The sequence below is a fragment of the Balaenoptera acutorostrata genome, chromosome 3 (assembly GCF_949987535.1).
Source record: "Balaenoptera acutorostrata chromosome 3, mBalAcu1.1, whole genome shotgun sequence".
Lineage (NCBI taxonomy): Eukaryota > Metazoa > Chordata > Mammalia > Artiodactyla > Balaenopteridae > Balaenoptera > Balaenoptera acutorostrata.
In genome coordinates, this window is record NC_080066.1 from 79,281,574 (window position 1) to 79,298,247 (window position 16,674).

Sequence of the window (16,674 nt, forward strand, 5' to 3'; positions counted from 1 at the left end):
ACATAAGTTCAATTTTGAAAGCACATTTTACACATTCAAAAAATAAAAACCAAAAAGGGGAAAAAAGTGAATCCTAAAATTTGAAAACAAACAGAACAAAAAGAACTTAACCGTATATCAAATTGGTTAAACGAATTAACTCAAGTGTTGTTAGGACAAGGTAATTTGACTGGATGTTTTTAGTGGAATGTGCTCTAAAGATAAACAATTGCACTCACTGGGAAAATTTTAGTAGTAATATTGGTATTATATTTTTTAACTATTTGATAGATTGTAGTGTAATAACATTTGGAACCAAGATTTTTAGTGTAAGAAAAAGAAATACAAGTACGAAATCAAAAAAGTAAAAAAATAAAGTTTTGTTAGATTTGAAATGAAAGTATCAGTATGAATTCATAATCTTTTATTTTGTTTTAAAAAGTATACTAGATGAGCCTAAGACACCTTATGCTACCTGAAAACAAGGACATGAAGGGTCTCCCTTGGGGCAAAGATGGGACAATATGAGCATCAAAAAGAATAATGAGTAAAACACATGGAATATATATTTTTTAAAACCCTGAGTATTTTATTATTCTTTTTTTTTTTTTTTTTTAATTTTATAGCTACTTTATTTATTTATTTATTTATTTTTGGCTGTGTTGGGTCCTCGGTTCGTGCGAGGGCTTTCTCCGGTTACGGCAAGCGGGGGCCACCCCTCATCGCGGTGCGGGGACCGCTCTTCATCGCGGTGCGCGGGCCCCTCACTATCGCGGCCCCCCCCCCCGTTGCGGGGCACAGGCTCCAGACGCGCAGGCTCAGCAGCCGTGGCTCACGGGCCCAGCCGCTCCGCGGCACGTGGGATCCTCCCAGACCAGGGCCCGAACCCGCGTCCCCCGCATTAGCAGGCAGACTCTCAACCACTGCGCCACCAGGGAAGCCCTATTATTCTTAAAAAAGAAAAACAAAAACAAAGCAGCAACGACAACTCAGAAATGACAGTGGAACCGACTCCTTACTTAGAAGCTTGGCAATTTGGATAAAAGAATAAAGCATTTATCCTGCCTTACTTGTACAAACTGCACGTTGAGATTACTCAAAGGTCCCAGTTTATGAAGAAAGAAGTTTTACTCTGCAGAAGAATTCCAGTTAATAAGTGGGGAAGGAATGAAAGAATTCGAAAATCACCATTGTGCGATCCCCTAGGAAATAACTGACTCAAGCAAGCTTCACGGACAGATGAGACAGTGAGGGGCAAAGCTGGCGAGGGGGACGTTACGACTTTGCTGTGGGCTGTCACCACCTGATCCACGATCAGCCTTAGCATCACCCAAAGTGGGATCACCAGACATTGTGTGCCCCCGGAGCAATACAAAATGAATCACACAGCACCACCCTTGAAGTATTCTTGCCTCCCCGGACAAAACAAAGTTGAAACGGAATCTAATTGAGCTATTAAGGAAACAAAAAGTCAAATTCAGAATGTGGGAACGTTTATAGGACAACTGACTTAGTTCCTGCAATAAGTCACTGGCTGGGGGTAAATCTGAGTTAGGGGGGCCGGGGGAGTAAACAGAGCATATGCTCTAGATTAAAGGACTTCAGAAACCTAACAACCAAATACAGTGGACCTCTGTGTATGCTGACTGGAACAAAATATCAGTTAAGATAAAGACATGTTGGAAAATGTTATTACAGACTAGTATTAAATGGGACCAAGGAATTATCATTAATTTTGTTAGGTGTGGCAATAAGCATTATGATTACAGAAGAAAAAGTCCACATGTTTTATTGATGCTTAATGAAGTATACAGGAAACATGCAGAATGTCTGGGATTTGCTTTAAAATAATTGCACAAAGGAAAAAATAAAAGGAAAAGAAGGTGTAGATAAGGCAAATGTGGCCAAATCTTGCTGCTTGTTGAATCTAGGTAATGATTCATCATTACGCTCTTTGTTCTGAGAGAATGTGACATTTTCATGATAAAATATTTTAAATTCCACCTGGTGTCAAAAAATATAATTCTCCAACATGAAAAGCAAACCATATGAAATAGAATACAATAAGAAAAATACTTAAGAAAAAAATTGGTAATTATTTTTTAAATTAACAATTAAAACCAATCACTGGTTATCCTTTCGTACCTATTAAATTTGCCCCAAACTACTGACTGAAGAAATCAGTGTTGGAAGGGCTGGGAGGGATAGCTACTCTCATGTGTTGCAGGTGGCGCTGTAAATTAGAATGACCCTTTGGGCAATGTAGCAATAAATATGAAGAGCCATAAAGCTGTTCATACCCTTTGACCTACTAATCCCACTCCTGGGAATTTATCCTAAGGATATAATTCAGATGTAGGAAGAAAGCTATATATACAAAGATGTTCTTGTTCCAATTATTTATAATAGAGAGAAAATGGAAATAACCTTAATGTCCAGCACTAAAGGAATGGGTAATAAATTATGGAATATCACTTGGATGGAATATATTACACAAACACTAAAAACAAGTATATTACAAAATGGAAAAGTGTTTACAAAAAGCCTCAAGGGATAGAAAAACAAGAGTTTACAATGATGAAAGTAAAAGCTGAAAGAAAAGTTAGATAAACGAAATCGTTCCGTGGTTGGGGTAGGATTATGAGCAAAACAAAAGTTTGTTTTGTTTAAATTTCCTTCATTTTTGTAGGAATAATTTGCAAAAATCATCCTTACAGTGTCCCTTTTTCATTCCTTCTTATAGTGTTAGAAATTTTTAAAGCTTTTAAAGTCTTTAAATGATAGGCAAAATGTGTACTGAAATGAACTAAAATATTCCAAGAAGGTCAGGGGTAATATTTCATCAAATAACACAAAAAGTGACTTCACGCACACTAGTTTCACTATCTCTGAAGTAATCAGAGTGCTTTGTGAGTCAAGAGAAGCAAGAGGTGTAGGTTAAGGGCACCCTAGTGAACAGCTCATAGGAAGAGACCAAGATGATTCTGCTCACCTTTGTCCCTAGATTTTAGTTTTAAAAAGAAATAAATGCAAAGCAGAGATATCATCTGGAGAGACAGCTGAGGGGAGAACTCTGGGCTAATGCTAGCATGAGGAGGCATCTCATTCTGGAGAAAAAGAATAGGTCGAGGGAAGGATGCAGGGGATCTGAAGCTTCAGACGACAAGGCTTGCGTTTTTCAGCAACTGATGCTTCAAGAAGCGATTGTGCTCTTGCACTAAAAATGAATGCTGTGCACACTCATTTGCTTTCATCCTTGAGCATTTCTCATACAGTACATTCTGTGGCCAGAGTTGACTTGCTCGGATTAGAGAAAAAGAATGCTTAGGTTGGCAGTCAGTTCATGGCTGGCCCCTCATGCCCTAGAAGGGGTGCCAACTTTGAACCCCAAGGTACTCCCCCCTGAGGTCTGCTCCTGGAGCACATCCCATGCCTTCTCCCAAGTGCGGCACCCAGTTTCTAAAATAAGCAGGCTCTCACGCGTCTGGGTTTGCTAATATTCTAGGTATCGTCTGACTCCCAAGCCTTTGGTTCTTTTCCACAATATCTAAATCACACGTTTGTGTGGAAAATGCTGTTATTTCTGACTGCCAACTTCAAAGAGCCTTGAAATATCGTCTCCTATAGCACCTAGCATGATAAACACTCAAAAATTAACTACTACTATGTTATTACTGGTATTTCTCCCTCCCTAGACTGTCAGCTTGAGAGTAAAGACCTTGATCATCTTCATATTCTCAGACACTGAATGGATGAATCAAAGAATCCGTCCATCCATTATCTCCAAACAATCCGCCCCTTAGACTTCAGGGGCAAAGTTGTCTGGAACAGACTCTTGGAGGCCTAGATGAACCAAGACAGACTTGCTAAACACATAACCTCCAAAGCAACCCCCAAAATTGGGGGCACCCAAAATCCAGGGAACTATGCAGCCGGTATGCAAGTAAAATCCATTTGGCATCTTTGCTCTCACTTCTTAACTCATGTAAGTTTGTAAATTTGACCTTCAAGAGGTTTATGTACACTTCAAGAATCTGCATTTAAATCTAGCTGTCACCAGGTGGTGGTAAATGACCCAAGTTACCAGGCTCAAGTCAAGGCATTAAGAAATGAGAAATTAGGGCTTCCCTGGTAGTGCAGTGGTTGAGAATCTGCCTGCCAATGCAGGGGACACGGGTTCGAGCCCTGGTCTGGGAAGATCCCACATGCCGCAGAGCAGATGGGCCCGTGAGCCACAATTACTGAGCCTGCGCGTCTGGAGCCTGTGCTCTGCGACAGGAGAGGCTGCGACAGTGAGAGGCCCGCGCACCGCGATGAAGAGTGGCCCCCGCTTGCCACAACTAGAGAAAGCCCTCGCACAGAAACGAAGACCCAACACAGCCATAAATAAAATAAATAAATAAAATTAAAAAAAAAAAAAAAAGAAATGAGAAATTAGATGAGGTCTGGAAAATGAGTGCTTCTATTTTAGTTAACCCAAGAATGTAATCTTGTTGCAACAGTTAAATTTAAATATCAAACAGTAAACCTCCTTATAGAACAAAGGGAAGAAACCCATCTTGGTAAAATCTAGAACCTTTTAACTGATGTTAACTCATTGAACTGATGTCTAATTTTGTCTTCATTAGCATGTTTTTTTTTTGTAATTCAAACTGTGTATATGTCTTGCAGCCTAACTGATAATGCAGGATGCTAGGTTTCTAAGACTACAGGCCAGATTGATATTTAAGGTGGGCGGTGGTGGTGGGGGGGGTCATCTGCTTTCTTAAAACTGGAACCGGCTTTTCTTCACATCAGCCACATTTGAGTTACCTGCACAGATGGTTTGAGCTAAGCAATCCCTCTTAACCAGACCCACACACTGGAGTCACCTGGATGGAGTCATCTACTTCTAGGCTCTACCCCAGAGATGCTGCATATATCACCCTCTTACTTAAAAACCCTCCCAAGCTTCTGGGGTGGGGGGGGGGGCGGATAAATTAGGAGTTCGGGATTCACATATACACACTACTATATATAAAAGAGATAACCAACAAGGACCTACTGTATAGCACAGGGAACTCTACTCAATATCTTGTAATAACCTATAATGGAAAAGAATCGATTATATATAACCAAATCACTTTGCTGTACACCTGAACCTAACACAACATTGTAAATCAACTATACTTCAATAAAAGAAAAAAGTACAAACAAAACAAAACAACCCTCCCAAGCTTCTAATGTTCCAACTCTCTAGCGTGAACATGAGGCACTTCTGCTGTGGTCCCAATTTATCTCCCCAGTTTCATTTCATGCCTGCTCTGTCCCACAATGAACCCTACTTAGAAGCCACTCCATACTCTCAGCGTGCTGTGGACATACAATGGTCCTGCTGCCAGGCCTCTGCACAGGCTGGTCCCTTCACCAGGCACACCCTCCCACCCTCCATTCCTTTTCCCACCAGGAAATCTGCTGTCAGGAAGTACTCAACAGTCGCCTCCCAGGCCAGCTCTTCCCAAGTCCTCCAGGCTGGCTTTGTGTCTCTCTCCTCTGTTCCATTTCAGCCCTTCGAGCAAACCCCTAGTAGAACTCATCATTGCCACTACCACCCTTTGTTTACATCTTTCCCTTGCATCAGACAGCAAACCCACATGGAACAGATGTTTAGTGCATCAGTTATCTTATATGAAAGAGCAGTCCTCTTAGGAGGTGAAATCACCCCTATCAATCCACACATTTTTATAAACTTGTTTGGAAACAGATTCCTATAGTGAAAGGATCCCTCCCAATTTCTTTCAAAAAGACCTTGTATGTCAACCAGAGCAAAATGAAATTGTACAAAAATTTAGTAAGGTCCTGTTATGAATTCACAGCAACCCAGGAGGTTGCAAGGCTTTTCAACTTCCTGGAATTTTTTTCCATTGGTGACAGACATGTAGGGTCATTTCATGTTAGATGTCAGAACGTGATACAGCCCTATAATTAGAAGGATGTGAATAGTACCCAATTGTGCAAGACTCATGAAACATAACTCAATATTGAGGCTGGGGATGTGGAGAGAAATAAATGAATATAAGAAATACAGCAGCAAATAAGTATTAAATACTAGATAGCACTTGATATGGTTTTTTTTTAAGAAATTGTGCTTTGGGGTGTTTTCTCTTACCAGCTGGCAAATGATGATACACATGTATCTGAAAATGCCTTATGTAAAACAGGAGACACAATGAAACGGCATGATATTAGAAGATATGTTAAAACTGATGATCACATTGAATTAAATTGTTTAAAATCTTGTAAGGAAAAGGGAATTCAATTTTTTAAATCCAAACTGTCTAAGTTTATGATATTATTGTTCGTTTTCTTTGAAATCTGTTTTATTTTGTTTTCATTCTAATTTTAAGAATACCAATTAAAGTGCACAGGTACTTTTATTCAAAATCAGGGTGTGTGTATACGTGCCTGTCATGAAACTCGACACATTAACAAGGTTTCCAAACCTCTATCACCAACACCCCACTTTGTTACTCCTTCTAATGGGCCCTCATTTAAAAACACTTTCTACTTTAAACTGCATTGATAAAGAAATAATTCATTTTCCCATTGAAAACGTACCAAAGATGGCTAATTGCCAATCAAAGCTTCTAATCAAAATGAGATAACCAGGGTTCTGAATTCTAGGTCAAAGTAAAGCAAAAGGATACTTGAATGTGAGCCCTTCTCAATTTTTCATGGGAAAAGTATGCTGTTCGATTATTTGAAAATTTGACAGGAAAATAGCTAGAAGATCCCCATTATTGTTATCAAAACCCCTAGAGATCCAGGGACTTGGTGAACAGACTGGGGCACAGTTGGCACAAGACAGGCAAGAACCTTCTAGAACTCACCTGGGGTTTTAGTCACCTCCCTTTGTTCCCTCTTGTCCTGACCCAGCCTTGTTTTCAATTCAACCTCTTGTGATCTGGCAAATAGCTTTCTCCATTTCCCTCAACAAAACAGGACTCGTGTTTGATCCCCAAATACCTCACCCTGAAAAATGAGAATAATTGATATCTAATACTCTTCCTCTGAAAAGGTTTTTTATTTTTGCTGCAGTTTCTCTTAATTCATTTTAGAAGTGTTGTAACACTGTAATTTCATAGTTATGTATTTTTAAAGTGCATTCCCTTTGATAAAAACCACCATGGTAAGAATTTTAAAAATAAGGTTACCCTCTTTTCCTAAAAAATAATAAAGCACGGGGATATATGACAAGATCAGGATCTGCCCTGCAGTAACGCAGCATGAAAGAACAGTTTAAAAAGGACAAGGAAAATGGTACATTATCTCATTTTGGGGGGAGTGAAGGGAATGAATTAAGGCCACAACAAAACGAAACTGAAAAATTGCTAAATGAAGCTCTGAGTGGGGAAAATGAAAAATCAATGAAGGAACGGAGGGGAAAAGGTACATTTTTCATCTTCATGATGCTTGATTGGGTTTGTAGAAATTCATTTTCAATTAATGTGTCTTGTGGCATTCAGCCAGGCCAGATATGAACAGGGCACACATTTTAATCAATTTTTTTCTATTAAGTTTGAAGTAATATATAATAATAGAACTATACTATTCAAAAGGATCAGTTGAAACTGGCTTCTGAGGTAAAATAATCTAATGCGGTTTGACTTCTATCTTATATTAAAGATAACCCAACTTCTGTTTAAGAAGAAATAGCACCCTGGGTGCCTGAACATGACTGGGCTATATAAACATCAGGGAAGGATGGATAAACTGCCGTTCCAATCTATGTGCATTCACTGGGAAGGAAGAAAAACGGGTGTACCGAGTACCAGGGCTTTTGCTGGCTTAGCTCATTATTCTCAGAAACAACCCTAAGAGTCGTTATCCCCATAGACGAGGGAACTGGGGTTCCTAGAGTTTCATTGTCTGTTCATTCCTTAACAGTCAGCTGTGATCCCCTCTGCATTGGGCCCAGTGCTAGATTCCGGGAGCACCACAGTGAGCCAGGAAGACCTGGTCTCCACTTTCAGGGAATCAACATCCCAGTGAGGCAGTAAATGGAGAAAGAAACACACACATTAGTGCAATAAGGGAGCAGGCAGAATGATGTTAGGTCTCCCCACCTACCCAGAGATAGGATGCACCTGCCGTCTGCCGATGGGGTGAGGGAAAGGTTCAGACGACAGGGCTAAAGAGGTAACCAGCTCGTTCCAGCTTGCCCGGAACTTTCTAGGTTCTAGGGTCATGAGTCAGGAACCTTCTCATTCGCAGGCAAACCAGGACAGGTGGTCACCCTAGAGCTTGATGCTGGCAGGGCTGAGATCTAAACCCACTTCTCTTTGATGACAAGGCCCGGGCTCTTCCGTTCACACCAGCCTGATGGCCAGAGGTTGGCCTCTATCTTCCCTATGACGACAACCTATCGTGGCAACGCTGCCTAGAAATTAGGCAAGGCTGGGAAGAATACTGGCAGGTGATACCTTCTTTAACAAAGGATTTGCTGGAGCCCTAAGTCTTCAGGCTATTCTTTCCTCCTCTGTGACCTTATTGGAAGGTGGGATGGAGAAGTGGGAAAGAGGGTCCTCTAAGCTTCTCTATCCCTGCGCTTCCCTGGATGGGTACAGTATCAGGGACAGAAGACCATACACTGAACAGGAATATCCAGGGAGAGAACTGTTTCAGGCTAAACAATTAGAGGAGGTACAGGCATAACTCATTTTACTGCACTTTGCTTTATGGTGCTTTACACGTCGCATTTTTCACAAATTGAAGGTCTGTGGCAACCCTGCATTGAGCAAGTCTGTCGGCACCACTTTTCCAACAGCATTTGCTTGCTTTGTATCTCTGTGTCACACTCTGGTAAATTCTTGCAATATTTTAAATCCTCCACCAGCAAAAAGATTACAACTCACTGAAGGTTCAAATGATGATTAGTGATCATTTTTCAGCAATAAAGTATTTTTAATTAGGTGTCACATTGTCTTTTTATACATAATGCTATTGCACACTTAACAGACTGCAGTATAACTTCTGTATGCACTGGGAAACAAAAAGTTCATGTGATTCACTTTACTGCAATATTTGCTTTATTGCGGTGGCCTGGAACCCAACCCGCAGTATTTATGAGGTAGGCATGTATATATGGAAGCACCCAGCTCCACACCTGGCACAAAGCTAATGCTAAAAAAAAATGGTAGTTTAAATAAATGTTCCTATTGACATATACACATTACTATATATAAAGCAGATAACTAATAAGGACGTACTGTATAGCACAGGGAACTCTACTCAATACTCTGTAATGACCTATATGGGAAAAGAATCTAAAAAAGAGTGGATATATGTATATGTATAACTGATTCATTTTGCTGTACACCTGAAACTAACACAACTTTGTAAATCAACTATATGCCAATAAAAAAAATTTTTTTTAAGATGCTTATACTAGTCTTGTCAATTTTAAGACAAAACAAAACAAAAAAATAAAGGAGGCTTTAATTACACACACACACACACACACACACACACACACACACACACACACACACACACACACACACAATGTTCCTAAAGTTCAGGTGCCCTGGAACATGGACCCTCACCTGTACTGACCAGGACTCTCCTGGGAGCCCCCTAGCTGCCCTCCCTGCCCCTCTCCTCTCCTGTTCGCCAAGCACGCCCTGCCAGAGACATGCCTCTGAGGCTCAGATCTGATCAGGCAATGGGGAGCCATAAAGGAATTAGGAGCTTAGTAATAAAGGACATTTTCTTGGCTTGTTGCTGGTAATCCACAGCAATTAGGCCCAACCTACATTTCCAGTCTCTTCATCATTACTCCCTCCTACAATCCAGTCAGACTAGAATAATGCTCCCTGAACTCACCCTATACTTTCTGGCTTCCATGCTTTTGTTTTTTATTTATTCTGTATCTTGTCTGGCACGTCCTTTTCCACCTACTCAATCCCTGCCTAGAAAAATCTGACCCATGCTGCAAGACCCAGTCAAATTACACCTCCTCCCTAAAGACTCCACGCACACTAGAATTACTGAACATTTACAGGCACTGAGCTACACCCATAGTGTACATTCTTTCAGTCAATCAACAACCCCTGAAGCAGGTACTATTATCATCATTCCCATTTTTTTGATAAGGAAACTAAATGTTGGAGAAGATCAATAAGTTGCTCAAGATACAAAGCCCAGTCAGGAGCAGATGCAGGATACAAAGTCAGATTTAATTTACTTGAAGCCTACAAACTTAACCACTATGTTCTCCAGCTTGTGTGTTCCCAGCACACAGCCAGTTGTCCTGCTTAACCCTTATATTCTGTCTTGAGTTATAAAGAGTTTTAATGTCAACCAGAAAGTCCTTTGAGGGCTTTGAGCACTCAGGTCCATTTTTACATTTGGTTCATAAAAGTTGCTTCTTAAATGCTTACTGATTGACCCATCAGAGAAAAGCTCTCCATAAGTGGAACCTAGCTCTTCATCACCCCCACTCCCACTTGTGTGTGTGAGGACTGGCTTTCCTGCAGACTTCAGCACAGAGGCAGGGGAACAGAAATATATAAAGACAGTGGCACAAGGAAAACAACTCCAGCTTGATAAAGGTTGAATGAAAAAAATCAGTGGGGGAAGGATGGACTATCCAATAAATGGTGTTAGAGAAACCAGCTTTCCATGAGGGGGAAAAAAAGGGTAACAGCTCTATTCATACTATATACACAAGAAATAAATTCCATATGGATTATTCTTTATTTGTTCAACAAATATTTATTGAGCACCTGCTACATGCCCGTGACTATTCCAAGTGTTAGGGATATAGCCATGAACAAAACAGACAAAAGTCACTGCCCTCAGGGAGCTTACATTCTAGTGGAGGGAAACAGACAACACACAAATAAACAAAACAGATAAGTGTAGGATATATTACAAGATGATAAGTGCTATGGAGAAAAACAGAGTAAGGAAGAGAACGGTGGGAAGAATGTGGGGGAGGGGTGTAATTACAGACCTAAAGATGAAAAACAAAACTCTAAAACTTATGACAAACAAACAAGACACACAACACAGCACAGAAAGATTGATAACTTTCTACCAAAATTTAAAACGTGTATATTATACAAAACACCATAAACAAACAAACGAAAATGACTGACGAGGAGAAGATAACGGCATTCAAATATTTTTTGACAAACGACTAATATTGGCAGTATACAGAGTTCCTAAAAATCAGCAGGGAAAAAAAGAAAAACAACCAAACAGAAAAATGAACAAAAGATATGACCAACCAGTTCATAAGAATGGGAGCCTGACTGGTGAGAAGTTTATGCTCAGTCTCCCCAGTTGTAATGAGCAGTCACCAGGCTGATGCAAGTTAAAACTAAGACAAAGAGATACTATTTCACAACTGGCTAAAATTATAGTCCAACAGCGCCAAGAGGTGATGAGGATGTGGAGAAATCTGCCCTCATACGTGACGAGTGGAAGTCTACATACACTTTGGAGAGCAATAGGGAAATACCTAGCAGAGGAGAGACTGTGCCAACCCCAGGCCCTGGCGATTCCTCCTCTGAGTATATTCCCTAGATAAGCACAGACACATGTGTGGCATTGTTTGCAAAAGAATAAAAAATTGGAAACAAGGTAAATGTCTATCAATAGGGTACATTACAATATATTCATCTAATGGAATATTAGACGGCCATCAAAATGAATAATTCCTATCTATCTGTAACAACTCCAAAAACAAAATTGGGGAAAAGAGTAAGTTGCAAAATAAATACAATAAAATTTATTTATATATTACAAATAAAATTTTACATACTTTTTTGAACACAGAAACCAAGCTATATACCAACAATAAATACATGTATGTGTAGTAAAAGCATAGAAACATGGTCTGGAAAGAGGCCAAATTGCCTCCAAAGGAGGTGTTAGGGCAGGATGGGGTGGAGGGTAAGAAGAAAAAAGATCCAAACTGGGAGGAGTAAAATGAGAACTTCTTTGTAATGTTTTATTTAGAAAAAATGTGAAATATGCCAAAACGTTAACATCTGTCAATTCCAGAAGAGAATACATGGGTTTTATTTTTTATCATTCTCTATAAGTTTCTATATTTAAATTTTTTTTCCAATTATAAAAAATAAGAAGCAAAGAACAAGGCTGGCTTTGGAGTCAAAAATCTGGGTGTGGACCTAGCACCGTCATCACTTGTGGAGAGACCACTAGCTACTTATTTTTTAAGACTCCTAAGTCTCAGTTTCCAGTACTAAAAAATGGTGCTAATAATACCTCCCACAGAGGGTTAACGTGGGATGGGAGGTGTAGATGCACACCTACAACACATGACGCACACCTTGCAACATGAGAAACATCCACTAGCTGGGAGTTACTTGGATGAGGAGCACAGGCACACAAACTACTATGGGCAGAATGTGAGCACCCAGGTCTGAGAAACATTTCAGAGCCAATTAGAAACAATTTCAACAAACAGAAAGTGGGTTCAATGACATTTGCAAAGAAAAGACCTTCTCCCTTGAAAGGACAATTTGAATCGTGAATACATTAATCAGTACATGTCACACAATGAACCTGCAATACTTCTATAATGCATACAAAAAAGAAGGTTTACACCCATGTGAGCTTTCTGATTACCCTCTAAAAACTTCATGCTTTAGATAAAGCAGCTGAGATTTTAAAATTAAAAAGTGGCTAATACAGTGTTAAACACCAGAATTGGAAACTGTAACATTTTCGATTACTATAAATAAATTTGGCCTCAACTTTTGAGTAGCATCTCCTTTGGGTGGGGGTGTGAGTGGCCCTGAGACAAAATCACAGCCTTACTAAGAGCCCAAGGCTTAGGATCCAGTTAGGGGTCGGGGATGGGGATGGGGTGGTGGTGCGGGGTGAGTGTGGGGCAGGGTTTGAGCACCTAACTCATGTTTGACGCAGTAAGTCAAGTTCATACCATATCACAGTCCTGGCAGGAAGGGGTGAATTTAGGGACACGGGCAAAGGCAGGGAGGAGCAGGTGGAGGGAGGTCCTCTTAGGCAGGGGACCCGGATCTAAGGAGATCCCCGATTAGCCCAGGACCCAGCATCAGGCCTAGGGGGAGTGCAGGGGTCGTCTAGGGCACAGCATTTGGGAGGCACTCTCACGGTCCTGCAGACAGCCTCGGCACGTCACTCACTCTCTGCCCCAGAACATAAGGCTACCGGGCCTCAGGGTACTATCTGTGCCCCAAAAGAGAGAAGGAACTCCAAGGGCAGCGGGGAGAGCACACAATCCTGGGAGAGAGGCCCAAGTGGGTGCCCCGCTTCCTCTAGAAGTCATTACATCCCCTTGTCTGATATTACTTCAATTTTTGAAGCTGGGTAGTGAGTCTACTCCACTAGAACAAATGCCAGTAACTTTTCCACCACAGACTGAAAAACATGAGGGCAGTAAAGGTATCCCTAGAAACAGTGTAGGTCCCTACACTAGAGTGACATCTAGATTAGCGATTCTCAGATCTGACTCAAAGCTCCCTAGGGGAAGTCTGGAAACCCAGCAAGAGTATCTGGGGATCTGCATTCAAACAGAACACGGTGGAGGTAAACTGCATCAACGGTTCATACGCATGTGGGAAGTTATTCATCTGCTTCCTTTCCCATTACTGCCTACTTGCTTCAGCTGGGCAGAAGCATCTAAATTAAAGACCAAAGACAACTATTGACAAGAAAGCATTTACCTGCCCACTTTGCCATGGAGAAGAGGACGGAGCGGAAAACTACCCAAAGTCTAAGTGACACCCACCCCCTTAATGAACTCACTTCATTATTATTAGGCTAATACCACCCACTGACTATTACTACCACTGCTGCTACTACAATTCTCAGCAACACCGTTTAGTTTCGATGAGATACCAGGGCCTGGGGCTGTCTCACGAAGACCTCTATGAAAATAAAGCATGCATGAAGTATATTTCATTTCAATGTATTTCAGCCAAATACATTTTTTTTTTTTTATTTTACTGCACGCAGGCTTTTCTCTAGTTGCGAGCGGGGGCTACTCTTCGTTGTGGTGCGTGGGCTTCTCATTGTGGTGGCTTCTCTTGTTGCGGAGCACGGGCTCTAGGCGCGTGGGCTCAGTAGTTGTGGCACGCAGGCTCAGTAGTTGTGGCTCGCGGGCTCTAGAGCGCAGGCTCAGCAGTTGTGGCGCACGGGCTTAGTTGCTCCATGGCATGTGGGATCTTCCCGGACCAGGGCTCGAACCCGTGTCCCCTGCACTGGCAGGTGGTTTCTTAACCACTGCGCCACCAGGGAAGTCCCCATTTTTCTTTTCATCAGATATACTTCTCCTTTTCATGAAGTGAGTTGAACTGTCTATGCATGGTGATAGAAGCAAACCAAATGTTTCTTAAACAAGAAGAGTGCTAAGTTGATTAGTGCCGTTGATCTTCATTCAGAAAGGACATCCTCAGGGCTACTTCCTACATACAAATATAATCAAACTACAGAGACACTTGGCTTATTCTGTATTTTCTGGGGTGTGATCAGGTGGGGAGCACTTCCTCCTGGGGCACTGGAGTTCTTCGAGCCCGCTTCCCATCTCCTTGGCAGGTGTCCTTGGCAGCTTTTCCATAAATAAGGCTTCATCATCCAAGACCAGCCTCCACCTGGCACTTTCTAAATTATTTTTTAGTACTGTTTTCATCACAGTTCCCTCTTTGATGTCTAGGAACCCACATTTCTAGAAATACTCTATGGATCTTTGAGTTCTCTCGACTCTGCAGTGTCAGGCTGTAGAAGTTGAAGTTACAGAAGGTGGGTGTTTCCACAAATAGGAGCTCTACGTGGCCACATTTTCTCTTCAATGTCATGTCCTGCGTGTTTTGTTCATCAGCTCATCACACACACATGCCACCTCTTCCCAGCTGAGAGAGTACAAGTGTTCTTCAAACCACGAATGATAAAAGCAACTGCTTCCAACCCAGAGCAAGCTACCATTTTGTCATCTTCCAAAGAGCCAGAGACTAAATCTGGAGAAGAGCTCGTGGGACATGATCTGGAAACAGTTCAATTGAGCAGGTTAGCGTTGTGGGCTTGGTGCCACAGCTCCTTTCCCCTGCCCCCATGTGCCTAATTATCAGTGATGGAGATCACTCTGAATCCTCTAAACACAGGGTATTTGGCAAAAATGTACTTTTGCATTGTACATTTCAGCACACCACACAAGACTTTTAAAATAAATTGTGGGCTAACAAATGGCTGATCCATTTAAAAGGGAAGATTCTTGGCATGCAGAGAATTTAAATTTTTAAAATTGCTTTCCTCCAGATAATTTTCCCCTGGGCAGAAAGCTGCTTTGGTTGGCGGGGGACTGGGCGTTGAGGAGAGCACGTAAAGAGGTGTCAACGTCCTGTTGACTGAAGATGTTTGAAGATGTGTCAGGTGTTTACTGCTCTGGCTGCAGGTTCCTCCCAGCCTTGTGCTCCTCCCCAATCTCCTGGTTCCTTTAACGGCAAGCTAAAGAACTCAGCCGGATTCGAGACAAAGGACCTAGTCCCAACACAGCTTGTCAACAGAAGAATGAAGGCCAAGGGCAAGGATGACTGGAACTCAGCTAACACCAGGTGGTAAGATCCATGAGGGCAGGACCACATCTGCCCTGCTCCCCACTGGGTACCCAGCCCCAGCACAGAGAAAATGCCGGTGGGTAACTGGTAAATGGATTGATGAGTGAGTTTCCTCATGAATGCTATCTTTTTCAGGCCCTCTGCATTTTCTGGCAAACCCTTAAAAGTCTAACAGGGGCATATTTGGGCTTGTGTGTGTGTTTGTGTGTGTGTGTGTTTTGTGTCAGATCCAGAACCAGTCAGAAGAACTAGTGATGGGAGGGAGATGACCAATCCCTGTCTAACACCACAAAAGGAGACTTAATTTGGTACAAAGATCTAGCCAAGTGGGGGTATGTGCTCCCACACTTCACGCAAGATGCTTTGTATCTTTTCTCAATGAACTTGACCCCATAAGATATATAATCCTTCATTTCAAAAGCGCCCATCCTGCCCCCTTCTTACATGCACAAATCCCTACTGAAATATACTGTCCCACACAATGAAAAGTCATTATTGAGCTAAGGACTGCAACACCTATGCTGGTTAATTTTTATTCAATATATCGTCATTATTATTATATCATTAATATTATTATCATTATCATTATTATTATTATTAGAAATTACACTCCAGTGAGGTGGAAGTAAATATACTGCTTATTAACATTTAAGGATTCCAAGAACCTCAGTAATAATACCTGGATGTTTTGAGCTAAAAAAAGAAGCCCATCATTTTAATAAACTAACTTCATTCACAGACACTGTGATTCAGATGACAGCAACAATGGATGGGGACTGGATTCCTACCCCTGGTGAGTGTGAAGCCATCACAGGGACAAGCTTTCAGACTTCATGTGAGGGAAGGAAAACTGTCCCTAACATTGGTGACACGTAAAGGTTGCCTCTATTTCCGGGTCAAATTTGTCTCAATATCTGGGTGGCTGGAGTTCACAGACAGAAAGACACTTCTCAAGTCAGAGTTCAAGATGCCACACATGACTAATTCAGTTGTCTGGATTTTTCAAAATTTGGTCCAAATGACTTGAACCAATTTAATATGTCTTTGCTGCTTTCACTCATTATGCAAAGCAATGAAAAGGCTGAGATCC

General features: G+C 41.4%; 1 protein-coding gene and 1 long non-coding RNA gene across 7 annotated transcripts in view; one reads left to right on the forward strand and one right to left on the reverse strand.

Annotated features, from left to right (window-relative positions):
- LOC103007194 (uncharacterized) overlaps window positions 1-16,674 on the forward strand; it is a 69,739-nt gene that overhangs the window by 50,553 nt on the left and 2,512 nt on the right. For both annotated transcript variants that reach the window (XR_009007587.1, XR_449641.2), the window contains exons 2-4: window positions 14,852-15,036; window positions 15,422-15,584; window positions 16,324-16,377. This is a non-coding gene — a long non-coding RNA (uncharacterized LOC103007194). The remainder of the gene's footprint in view (window positions 1-14,851; window positions 15,037-15,421; window positions 15,585-16,323; window positions 16,378-16,674) is intronic.
- MYZAP (myocardial zonula adherens protein) overlaps window positions 1-16,674 on the reverse strand; it is a 94,121-nt gene that overhangs the window by 26,242 nt on the left and 51,205 nt on the right. The window contains exon 11 of one of the 5 annotated variants that reach the window (XM_007165937.2): window positions 14,933-15,013. The exons of the other annotated variants lie outside the window; for them this stretch is intronic. Coding sequence (XP_007165999.2) covers window positions 14,960-15,013 — 54 coding nt within the window. The 3' untranslated portion in view covers window positions 14,933-14,959. Of the gene's footprint in view, window positions 1-14,932; window positions 15,014-16,674 lie in introns of those variants that run through there. 5 annotated transcript variants of the gene reach the window in all.